This window comes from Corvus brachyrhynchos, unplaced genomic scaffold (genome assembly GCF_000691975.1).
Source record: "Corvus brachyrhynchos isolate BGI_N302 unplaced genomic scaffold, ASM69197v1 scaffold279, whole genome shotgun sequence".
NCBI classification, from domain to species: Eukaryota; Metazoa; Chordata; class Aves; order Passeriformes; family Corvidae; genus Corvus; species Corvus brachyrhynchos.
Genome location: NW_008246060.1, coordinates 11,205,185 through 11,217,806, shown reverse-complemented (window position 1 = coordinate 11,217,806; position 12,622 = coordinate 11,205,185). Strand labels below are relative to the sequence as shown.

General features: G+C 40.5%; 1 protein-coding gene across 5 annotated transcripts in view; it reads left to right on the top strand.

The window, feature by feature from the left end:
- Positions 1 to 12,622, top strand: part of CUNH10orf11 (chromosome unknown C10orf11 homolog) — a 747,072-nt gene that overhangs the window by 19,804 nt on the left and 714,646 nt on the right. For 4 of the 5 annotated variants that reach the window (XM_017746251.1, XM_017746252.1, XM_017746250.1 and 1 more), the window contains one exon: positions 6,133 to 6,312. In XM_017746251.1, the coding sequence (XP_017601740.1) occupies positions 6,166 to 6,312 (147 nt within the window). In that variant the 5' untranslated portion in view covers positions 6,133 to 6,165. Of the gene's footprint in view, positions 1 to 85; positions 6,313 to 12,622 lie in introns of those variants that run through there. The other variant, XM_017746253.1, reaches the window with a different exon arrangement.

The window sequence follows — 12,622 nt, the reverse complement described above, 5'->3', positions numbered from 1 at the left end:
TTTTTTTTTTTTTTTTTTGGTCTATTTCTTGTTTAAATATTTATATATTTAAACTTTTCTTCATTAAAGTGATTTTTGCAGTCTACACAGCAGACAAGTAAGAAGAAAGACTGCCCATCACCCTTTGAGCAGAACATTTTTTGCCCCAATACATGCCTATATGGTAGGTTATATCAGGTGCTGAAGAAACACCTTATCTTTTGTTGGCCAGATGACAGCCTTTCAGCATAAGAGCGGGTATATATTTTTATTAAGAGGTAAAGCAGCAACATTTCTTGCTTAAACAGGGCTTTAGACTCCCATCTCCTTCCAGAGCATAGGTTGGGTTGTATGAGGCCCTGACTGGCCTTCAGAGCTCTGGTGAGGCTCACCTGAGGCCCTGTCCCACAGCCCTGGCCTGCAGGTCGAGGCCGACTCAGCCTTGGGCAGTGAGCTTGGTCCCCTAAGCCAAGTTATAGGTGTTCCAGTGCCATCCAGCCATTGCTCTGGCTTGCTGACTGGCTTTCTGGGGTGGACTCCAGTCCTGCCCTGCAAGGTAATTTTGCCTCCTGTCCTGTATCCCATGTGTACCTTAGACCTGTATCACAAACCCATTTTCAGCCTCCTCTCTTGATTGTGCTTCCTGGGAGGATGCTGCCATTGCCTCTTTATCTCACCTAGTCTGGCACTGTCAGTGGACCCCATTACAACCACCAGCCTGATCCTCTTCAGGCAATGTGGAGCTTCACTCAAGTTACCCTCATTTCCCAGCTTCTCCTCTCCTTGGAGAAGCCCTTCTCTTTCTGCTTCCTGATGAGTGGCTCCATTTAGGATTCATGTGTGCAGTGCAGCAGGAGAGTTCACAGGCAGCCTGCCTTTAGTCAAGGTCTGACCTTTTCATGGGCCTGTTCCATGTTCCTTGCTCAAGAAAAGCAGGGTCTGCTTGAACATCTCACTGCTATACATGGTACCATGAGCAGTGGGTTTTCAAGGGGCTGGAGAAGAAGTCTGCTCCTGATTCTACTTGGTTTTCCAATTGTATGAGCAGTTGCTGCTTCAAAATGGAATCTTTTTGTTTTCAGTAGACACAGAGCTCTTTATCTTGCTGTGTGACTTTGTGCAGATTCAAAATGGCTTCCTGTCCCCATTCGTTAGTGGAAGGGATAGATTTTCCCTGGTGTGGTGCCAAATTTATATAGAATTTGAAATGTTCTTCTAGATGAGATGCTGTGTTCTGTAATGCTCAAGGAGCACATAATATCTTTGGGGATATATGTATAAATACACTGGTATATGAAGAAAAACCCCACAGGATTTTTAAACGAAACAGTTGAATATCTAGCCTGGATCCTAGTTTCTGTTGTTTTCTAGAAGAATACACTCACAGTAAATTCATACCAAATTTCTCAGAAAATCTGACAGAAGAGTACTTGAAGAAAGGCTTCAGCATTATTGCTGACTAGCTAACATAAGCTGAGAATAGTATATGACTGTGGTGAAATACTCATGTTTCCTTAGTCCTGCTTCTTTCTCTTTCTGGGGTGTTGGTTCTGAGAGCACATATAAGCCAATGGTTTTACCACATTGCTAAAATTAATCTCCAGATCGATGTAAAATTAATTGCAGAATTCTACTTCTATGGAGAATAGTAGACAGTGGAAATAAGGAAATCTTTCCTACCTCTGTCCTATAACATGAGTGTTTATAAACTCTAACCCAGGTTGGTCTCAGGGTAAGGAAATATAGGTCAAACCTGTGATTTATATGATCAACTACAGAATTTAAATACTAAGTTCTTATTAATCTAAATGTGAATTTGTTAGCTAAATCCCCATATCTTTCAAAAATATGCCAGTGTTCTACTACTCATTTTGTCATGTTTGTATATAGTGACAGATTTTGTAAAACTACTTTCATAAATGAACAAAACCCCAAATGTACATCACTAAAAACTTAGAAGACAAACTGATTAGATTTCCTGTGGTAGAATTGCATTATCAAATAAAACACAGGTTTTGAAATGAAACACCCTGAAAGAAATACAGTTGGCTGAAAATTCCCATAATGAGAAATCCATGAGCCTAAATATTTGGTGTTCCTGATTTGCTCACTTCCTCAGGTTAATGTTTCTTCAACATGTTTCCAGTTCTTTTTTTTTCAGCTGAATTGCTTGTTGTACTTTCAAAGGTGATGATTTGCAAATGATGATTTCCATCCTACTGTATTCTGTGTATGGCAGAATGTCCATCAAGTTGCCTCTAGGTGACATTAGTAGTGCGATCATTCAAAATGCAGCCTGACAGCATTTCAATCAATTCACTTTTCAACACTAGACATCAAATATACATTGCAAACCCAGCACCTGCTGTACTTGTAGTGTGACATCAAATAGGTTAGCCTCGGGTCCTAAGACAGCGGCTGTCTCTTGAACTGCTGCATTAAGGAGTGACTTTGGCAACGATACTCTTGGAGATTAACACTCCACCAAAACTGGCTCTCGACCTACAATACAGTATAATCCCTTTACTCCTTGTGTTTCTCTCTCAGCACAGCCCACAGGAGCTCTGTGTCTGCTAGATGAGTCAGCCACAGAGCCCAGCTCTTAACCTCATCCTGTAGAGCTTCGTATTTACAGCAAAGGTGTGAGCAGAATGGCAGCCACGCATTTGTAAAAGCTTGTCCCAGGTCTGAGCTCCTTGGGGTAGCTTCCTCTTTTTTGCAACAACTGCATTGCAGTACCCCCTGAGGCACCTTGAGGTTGCAAATTTTGCAACTCTTCATGAGGTCTTGGTGATTGTATCAAGACCTGCTCTTTTGAAAGAGCAGGGGAAGCACGTAGGATAACATCCAGCTCTTGTCACACTGCTCTTGAGATGAAGAGGCCTGGCTACTGTCTCAGGACTTTGTCTTTTGCTTGGAATCGAAAACAGATTAGTTAGTGATGTCCTTGAAAGTTCTCAGTATACTTCTGTGCTTTGGGCTGAGGTAAGGTCTATTCCTTGACCCACAACAACCTATACTGTGTGTACTGAATCTTTTGAGTCAGATCCGTAATTCCCTTTAATTGAGAGGACAACTAGCTACCGTCAAACACCATGGAGGTGCCTGACAAAGCAGACACAGTGCCCAGGATTTCAAGTTCAGAGAAATAAAAAAGGTGTGCCAGCACTCATAAACCATAGGAGGACAGTGTGAATCCCCTTCCTTTTTTGTGTTTGCTAATCAGGTGCTGATTAGTTTGCTAATTTGGTGCTGATGGCATAAATCAGGAAGATGAACAGCTGGGAGATGAATCAGATAAAACAGTACTGTAAAGGCATTGTCAGCTGGTCATAATAGCGGCATGGGCAAGGGCATGCAGGCCACTGTGGGACTCAGGCACAGTTTGGGCCTTCTGAGGTGACCCTAGGAGACAGGAGTGGGGATCCATGTGTGACAGGTTTAGAAAGAGAGAGTTTTACTGTGGCCTATTTACCACGTGCCTCACCACCACCCCTACTAGTGCTGTAATAGATGTGATCTTTTGTGCCTAGAGGGACAACACCAGGTCCAGTCCTGATTCAATTCCAGGTACTAGGCAGAATGGTGCTGATCACATAATCACCTCAATCCTAGAGCCAGGGATTGCAGGATTGCGTTTCCTATGCAGGGCATCTCCCTCTCAGTGTGCACAGTGAAGAGGTGACCAGCTGGCCTCAACATTAGTTCTGAGCCCGCAGTGGGCAGGAGATTTGTGTCCCCTCACCCTGCAGGAACTGCCTGCAGTCACACTCCTGGAGATCCACAGAGGGCACTGCCCTGCTTATTGCTGCCACTCTTGCTGAGAGATGCTCCACATCAGGAATGTGAGTGCAGCAGGAGATACACATCCCAAGTGGCGCAAAAGAGGTTAATGTAGTACTCAATAACCTTCACAGATGAATCAAACAGCTGAGCTGAAAAAGCTGTCATAAATATTTGCATCCCTAGCAAAGTTAATGGGGGAAGAGGAATGCTGTCTTAGAAGATGAAGCAGTATAGGGACAGACTTCAGAAAGGCAGGAAATTGGATGGGGTGGGAGAGATTATTCAGAGCTATTAACTCAGTATGGAGGGATGATTTTGTTGAGGAGTGACTGCATCTCTTCCCAGTGGAAATGTTTGGCTCTGGAGATAGACAGACTGGATGCTGGTAAATCCCAGGTTAGGTCAAGGTCCTCCCTGCAGGCCTGCTCATTCTGCTCTTTGGGACGTTCAGCTGGCTGGTGCAGTTTCATCCTGCAGGCTCACAGATGGTAAAAGGACTCACAAGCCAGACTGAGTGCTTGCTGGGGACACAGATGTGCTCTGAAGATTGCTTTGGTATTTATGTGAAACAACTGCTTTTTATTAAGTGTTGAAACTAATAATAAATAATCATAAATTATTTTCGTGTATTAAATTGTTGACATAACACCAACACAAATATTTCTTAGGAAAGTGAACAAACATATAAAGCTACATTACTTTCTAAATGAATTCATTAGTATTTATTACAATTACAATCAATCATTAAGCATTATGATGACGTGCTTGGAGACTGGATATTTTTTTTTTGCTATTATTAATAATTTTAATTACCTACTTTAAGTACTGGTTATTTCCCACAGATATCCCTGGGCACTAATTTTTATACAGCTTCGAAAATACACTGGTTTTGGTTTGGGTAGCTTTGTAGTACACCATAAATTGCTGAAAATAATTTCCTTGTTGTTAAGCGGATACAGAAGCTCTGGATGTCCGTCAATCAGTTATGACCTAGCTTGGGAGAGCTGGTTTATATTGTGCAATAGGAAATTTATTTCTCCAAAGTTTTATGCATCGTATCCAAAATGCCAAGAGGCCAGGTTTGCCCATGTAACTGATTTTTATGTCCTTCATGCCATCAAACAAGAGTTTATATGCTCAAAAGTTTGCTGCCCCTATACCTAATTTGTCTAACAAGACATAGTGTCTAGAACAGGTTGCTCAGAGAAGTTGGGGATGTCCCATCCCTGGAAGTGTTCAAGACCAGGTTGGATGGGGCTCTGAGCAGCCTGGTATAGAGAAAGGTGTTCCTGTCCACAGTAGAGGAGTTAGAACTAGAGGACCTTAAATGTCTCTTTCAACCCAAACTGTTGTATGATTATTGCCTCAAAAGTGTCTGGAGATTGTGATAGTCTCACTGTTGGACCTGTAAGTATTTCTGATGCTAACCTGGTTGACCCTACTACACTCTTGCAGGTGTCCAGTAATTAGACTTATTACATAGTATTCAGTCAGTCTATTTTCAGGTATCTTAATTTGTTAAACAGAAGCATAACCCAAGTGTAATTTTTTGACTTGTCATCACAGGTCTTCACATCCTCAAATCTGTTCTCTAGTTCTTTTCCCTTGAGCCTCCTCTAGCACCTCTACACTCTGCTCTCTCAAGTTGTTCCTTCTGACTCCTTAGCTACCTGGCTGATGTGTCATGCTTGGGACACACCAACTCTAACAAAGATATAAGCATTTTCACTTCTCAATTGCCACACTTAACTTCACACACAGTATCTCAGTCAAAATGGGGATGCCTGGGCAGCTGTACCCCTGGCCCCACCCAACCTTACCCTCTTCTGTGGTACTCCAGCATCCCCTGAACTCCAGTTGTCCTTACAGCCTTCCACAGGTCCTCTGCTGATAGGAGCAGTGGCAGCTGGGTGGTGTTGTCATCCTGCCAGCGCTCAGGCAATCAGCCTATGCCCTGTAACCACAGTGAATGAAGGCATAAACAAGGACAACTGAATTGATTTGGTGCTGATACTCAGCTGTTGAACCAATCATCAGACTATAAAAGCAGTGAGGTGGATTAACAAAGTATTTTACATGTTACTTGGGAGCAAAGGCATTGTCTGTGCATGGTAGGGTTGCTTTATGGTACCTTTTAAAATGCTTTATGCTAGAGCAAAGCATAGTTATTCTAGCTTTACTAGAAGCGGGATTTTAAAATACATGTAGTTAAATTTTTACACATTCTTAATAACTTCAGTGCTACTAAATAAATAGATAGTGGATGTTCTAAATAGGTTTGCCTATTTGGAGGGAGTGAGGGGAGGGATGTCATAGTCGGGTTCGTTTTAGGTTGCTCATTCTTTTTTCCTTGTATTTTCAACACAGAGAAGTGAATGAATTCCTCATGAAAGGTGCTGTATGGACAACTCCTTTTTACCTTCACAAGTCCTGGAGAAACAGCAGTGGATTCCCCTGCCTTACTTCACCCCTAGGCTGGTCCTCTCCATGTGTCTCTCACATAAGGAACTGTTTGATTGCTCTCCATTTCTGTTTCGAAAATCCAAAGTAAGTGCTTCACAGGAGTGTTTTCTCCCCTTAGTTTTTCACTCATTCAGAGTGGTTGGTCATTGAGTAGGTAAGATCAGGTCAGCAGATACAGATCTACAAATGTTTAGCTGATGTTGATAGCTTGTATTACCAATAAGTGTGCAATTCTACTAATGGTATCTAACAATCATTTTAAGTTAAAGTGTTTTCTAACCAGTAATATAACAAGTTGCCTAGAATTTTCTATATAAGGTTATATATTATAAATATGCCTTGATTCAGCAGAAATATAATTTTATAAAATCAAGTTTCTTCATGCTTTTAGTCTTGATGAATTTACAGTAGTGTTTTCCCTCTAGCAGGACTTGACTGAGATGGGATCTTTTGCCTTCCATTATAACAATTAAATTTCTTTTTTCACATTTTAACCAGTAATTTGTTGCAAAGCACTTTGATATGGTCTGCTCAGATGGAATACATTACAGAAGGATTTTTTTGCTGTCAAAATGGCGTGAATGCTTAAAAACATAAATAATAATTCGAATTTAGAAATAACTTGGCTTTAGCTGGCTTTATGCTGTTGTTGCTCAATGGTGCACTGTTTGAAAGATTTGGTCACAATCTGGAACCCTCCTGTGCTAGAAGCTGTATTGACTCTGGACAAAAAGGTAGCACTGCTCTGAAGTGCTTAGTGTTCCCACAAACACTTATGCAATTAAGTTGGAGGCTCCATTTGTTTGCTTGTTTTAATGCTTGCTCTGGCTTTTTAGTTCTCCTCTTTCATGAATGATAATGAAAATTTATATTGAATGCACATGTTTTAACTGCCTAGAATGAACCTAGGCAACTTGTGAAGGTGTTTTCCCCTGAAGTTAAGGAAAACTCTTCTCTTTACTTCTCTTTTTGCAGTGATTTCTTTGACTATCTTACTTTATGTTCTTAACATAAGTACCAAAAAAAAAAGTAAAGCTGAATGAGGGTGAATGCCACTGATGAGTGACTAGAAGTATACTTCAAAACAGACATGGTCATCCTCAACTTCTTCTAAGCAACCCTTACCTGACCTTCAAAACCAGAACTACAAAATATGACATTTTCAAATAGGGAAAAAAGTTGTGGTTGTTTCACTGCTAATACTTGTGTTGTGTGGATAATTGTTCTATAACATGGGAGGCAAAATTAGAAAGCCCAAGTCATTGGTGATAAGAAAGCAACAGCAGCCACAAACCTGCCACCGAGGAAATTTATAGCAGGGAACTGCCACAGAAGAGGGAAGTATATTCATGATGCTAGGGTCAATCTCATTGACTTTGTCTTGGCCCAAGCTATGTTTCCACCTGTTGCTTTCTATGCCTGTGAATTCCCCAAAACTGCCCTAAGTATGAAACAAATCCGTTTTGGTCTGCAAGCAGTATTTCAATCTTTTAGGATTGGGAATACTTGTTCTGCTTATTAATTTTGTGCTTTAGGTGAATTCATACAGATGGTGAGATAGGGTAAGAAGATTTACGTTGAGATTTATTGAGGGAGCCTATTTTTCCCCTCCTGGCTGACATCAATAGGGTTGTGTGGTCTATTCACTTTGTCACAAAGTGCACCCTGAGAAAGTACGGAGAGGGCCCTGATTGCAGTCCTGCCTTTGAACAGGTCACAACTCCATTGTTCTGGAACAATAGAGGTTTTATAAACAAAGTCTGACTAGAAAGATTGTGAGTTATGACACTACAAAGAGCCTTGCTGAAAGCAAAACAAGGCAAAAAAGAAACAGGGTAAGGCATAGAAAAATGCTTATAAACAATAAGTTAAGTCCCAGGTCTTGAGCAATATATTGATGCTGGAGGAACTGTGCCACCTTACAGAATGCTGAGGTTGGTCTGTTAGTGTTTACACCACACAGGGTATGTGCTGTATAATTACAGTGAAAATAAATGCATACACACAAGTACTTAAAAACCTGGTTACTACTGGCTTCAAAGGGATTACTTGTATGCTTCAAGTTAGGCATAAACTTAGGCTTCCTGTTGGGGACCTGAAAGAGGCTGTGGATGATGTCCTCTCCCTGCATTTTCTATCGCAGTCACCTCATGGTCCTTTAAGTACTATTTCCAATGGTCACCTGTTGCCTTTCATCATAAATTTAGCACTACCCCTGCAAACTCTCCCCTTGGCAAGGCCTGCTGCAGTTACTCGTGTGAAAGTATTTTTGCAATACTGGGACTTACTCTTTTGAAGCATGACTGTCTTTTCACTTCGCAACATGCAGTACCTGGTGTAACAGGTGCCCTGTGTGTGTAGAGCAATGCAAGTGAGTTATGGGTGGCACAAGTGAAGGATGCTCTGGGAAATCCAGAGCATGAAAGGAAGCCTCTTGAATTCAAGCAGCTCATGTGTTGAAGGCATTCAGACTCGTATATATTTGAAATTAAAAATAATAAAACTATGATAATTTGGTTAATTTATCTTTATGCACAGATATTTATGTGGTCTTTTTATCTAGGTATTATTCAGTAGAGAAGAAGTTATTAGCATTTTAATCCATCCCACCAAAACCAAGAAACTTTCCCTCTTTGGTACTAGCCTAGAAACATTTTTTTTTTTCCCTTCCCTCTTGGAACTGTAGGTACCTGAAAAAATAAGCTCATATTACTTTGTTATATGAGCTGCTAAAGTTTCTAATTTTGGTTGCTAGTGCCCAGAGGACGAGTAATCAGTTATTAAGCTAATCAGCCTTATGTTGTAGTGCATCAGTTTGATGAGGTCAGTGTTAAAAATCTGGAATAAGTATTTGCAACCTTCCTGTGTTAGTGGAATGTAATGCTTTTCCATGTGAAGATGAATTTAACAAGCAGCTTTAATCCAAGACTGGGAGGAGAGAAGGAGGGGGGTCATGGCAGAAGAGATTGAAACTCCCTGTGTACTAGACTTCCACCCCATAGGTATGGCAAGAGATTATTACCAAACAAAGGATTCAGCATGTATTCCAGTAAAGCAGATAGTTAGAATGTTAGGCAATAACAATTTAAGAAATGCCCATTTTCTGCTCTCTTTTAAAATGCATCTAAAAATAATATCCAAGAAGGCCATATGCAACTTTTTAGAAGCATTATAGTGAACTTGCTCTCATTTGTTAATAAGTGGATAATGGAAGATTAAAAGTATCCTCCTGCTATTTTGTTTTGCTTTTTAACTAAATTTCAAATGGTGTTGGTTATTTGTTAGTATATGATGTCTACTTACTCAAAGTATGAAGCAAGGTTTTTAGATAAAAAGCAGGTAACTAGGACAGGACAGAAAACTAATTATACAGGAAAACACTGCAGTTCAAGTTTCTAGTAGGTGGAGCCCAGAGTCTCTTGGACTCATTAGTTCCAATGAGCATGTTTTTACTACAAAACTGGATGCCAGAGTTTCTGCACCAGGCTTGTTTGAGGTGGGGAACAGAGGCTGTCCAGGTTTATCAAGCTGAATTTTGCATTCTGCAGCCTTAAACAGTCTGAAGCTAATTAGCAGCCTCTACACAATAAGGCCACAAGTCATTAATCATAGGAGATGAGAGCAGTCAGCCCCCCATCCTTGACATTTCAAGAGAAGTTTTCTCTTGCACTCTTTTTTTTTTTGTGATGGGGCTTCAAAAGTCGCAAGATTGCTTTTCATGGTCAATAGTGTGTGAAGTAGAAGCCATGTCTTGATGTGACAGACAAGGGACCACTGTTCAAAGACCTATTGGACTATTTTTTATTTCTTTCCACCACCCCCCCCCCCCCCCCCCCACCCACCCCCCACTCTAATAGAATGGAGTCAACTGATGACTTTATTTGCTTTGAGTTGAAGCATAGTTCAGCTGGGAATAAAAAAAAGTTCTAACAAGTATGATTTTTGTTAGAGCAAAATTCAAGTTTTTTACAAAGCTGCTTAGTTCTTTTTAAAAGTTACAATCCTTTCTTATGCGCAGCTAATGAGGAATGAAAGTCCTTTTACATGCCTAATACAGTGTGTCTTGAAATCCAATGCTAACAGCTGCAGGCTAAGCACTAGGAAACCCTTGCAGGAAAAAAATATTACATTTCTTGAGGCTGTTGATCCAACTTCTTACAAACAACCTGGAGTAGTAAATTTAAATAATAGGTTTGTTTTCGTTAATGACACTGAGAATTAGATGATGTGTTATATTTTATTCTCTGGGCAGAAGATGTGTAATTCTATCTGTACTACTCCCACAATAAGGGATGGGTGATGTCTGTATGCCTGATGCCTGTCTAGCAGGTCTTACTCCCTAGCTGTCCATAGCATGTCCTTGCACCTGTTGCATCACTGCTTCAGGCTGAGATGTTTACTACAATATTATGGCCACTTCAGAGCTTCTGGCTGGGACAGCTGTGGAGAGGAGGTGTTTTTATAAGTAACAAATATGTTCATACAGTCTTCTGTTGTTAATCATTGAATTTTCACTATGAGCAAAACTGTTTTGTTGAAGGATAGGTTTTAGAAATATTTCTTGAAGACCTAAATGTCTCCCTCAAGGCCTCTTTTTTATCCTATTGGGCTATGTGGACTTTGTTGATTTACTTAAGGAATTGGAGTAACACTCAGAACAGGTAATAGGCTTTTGTCTGTACAACTCTCCAGGAGTTCCTTGTTCTACCAGGCACTATACCAAATTCAACATCCATCCCTGTACCTGGAGTTGTCCACTGCAGACTGGGAGTGGCTTTTAGAAGGTGTTAGCTCAAGCAGCAAAGCTGTATGGTGACAATGCACTGCACAGTGCTGCCAGCGGTCTGGGCACACTAAGATCTAGTGCTCCTCTATGAGCAGTGCCAGTTGTGCTTTGATTTGTTTATTTCTCCAGTTTGGAGAGTTAAAATAATGTTGAAAGGCTGTTTGGTTTGGAGTTTTGTCATTGTTATGTTAGTTTCTTTTCCTGTTACCAGTCCTTGAGATAAAAACTGAAAATGAGGAAAGAAAAGTTGTATTAGGAGGTTCAAACAAATTCAACTAGCGCTCTATCTCTAGAAGCTCGGCAAGCAGCTGTCTATAGCTGTAATATGGCTTTATGTTATTGCATTTACTTCTCTGAATCAGCAGTGGATTTGGTCTTTGCACTGCTGTTCTATTTCAGTAAGAATGGTGTCTTCAAGGTGCTTCTTGTGCATATTCTATACATCTGGTGAGGTCATGAGATGATCACTTTGGGTGACAACTGGGAGAAGATAAACCCAATCATAAGTCTATGGATGAAAATTTAGCTCTAGATAAGACTTCGGCATGAGAAGGCCTGTGTTTTGATGCCTGAATGGTGCACTTTTATGTGTTGTTTTCTTCTGGGACCAAGGTTGTGCAGCCCTGTTAAGTGCCACCTTTTCATTGTATTTTTGTTTTTTATCCCCTCCTTTAAACTTGCATATTCCCATGCTCACCCCTCACTTTCCAGTTCTCTGTTTCTGAAATGTGAACCCAGTGACATTCTAGTTTGCACCAGGCTTTCTATGCTGGCCTAAGCGAGCCTGGCAATTATGCATCCCGAAGGAAAAAAGGCACCATGCAGAAACTTGAGCAAAAAATTGGTATGAGCACTGAAAGAGCCATTAAATTCCTCCTGTCATATCAGTGAAACTGTACACACTTTGAAAAATTTCCCCTAATATATCTTTAAACCATAGACCATAGCATTGGTTATGGTCTACAGTATCAACTCTTACATTTCAATAAGAGGGCATTTTCTTTCTTTTTGTCTCTAATACAAGGGGTGGGGGAGGAAATATGACATGCATCTACATAAAAATAAATCTGTAGTGAAATCACATTAAGGATTTGACTAAGCCCACACAAGCAGAGAGTTAAGACTGATACTCTGTCATTACCTCAGTTCATTACATCTTGGGGTTTTGTTACTCATGTAGTTTGTAAGATCACCCACTGTCTGGAGAATCCTATACTACCTGGAAACAAAGGGAAGTGTTATGTTGTAGCTTTACCTCTAAAATTTTCCTGCTTTGCCAGCTTTCCTCAGTGTTACCATAAAACAGTTCCTGGTGACTTATATGTATTAATGGCATTAATTAAACTATCAGCACAGCTGAATGGGAGAAAATGCGTCTTCTGAACTTGTTTCTTGAATAGGAGTAAATGCCTCATTAATCTTAAGCATCAACCCAAGAACACTGTGTTTGTTAGATAGAATAATAAATGACTTTACAGGAAATACACAATAGCAGATGCTGGAATGCATCCATTCATTAGTCACTGTGCATAAATATCCCCTTATTTCCATGAAGAGACATTTAATGGAGGGCCAGTCTGACAAACACACACAAGCTTTCACTCACTC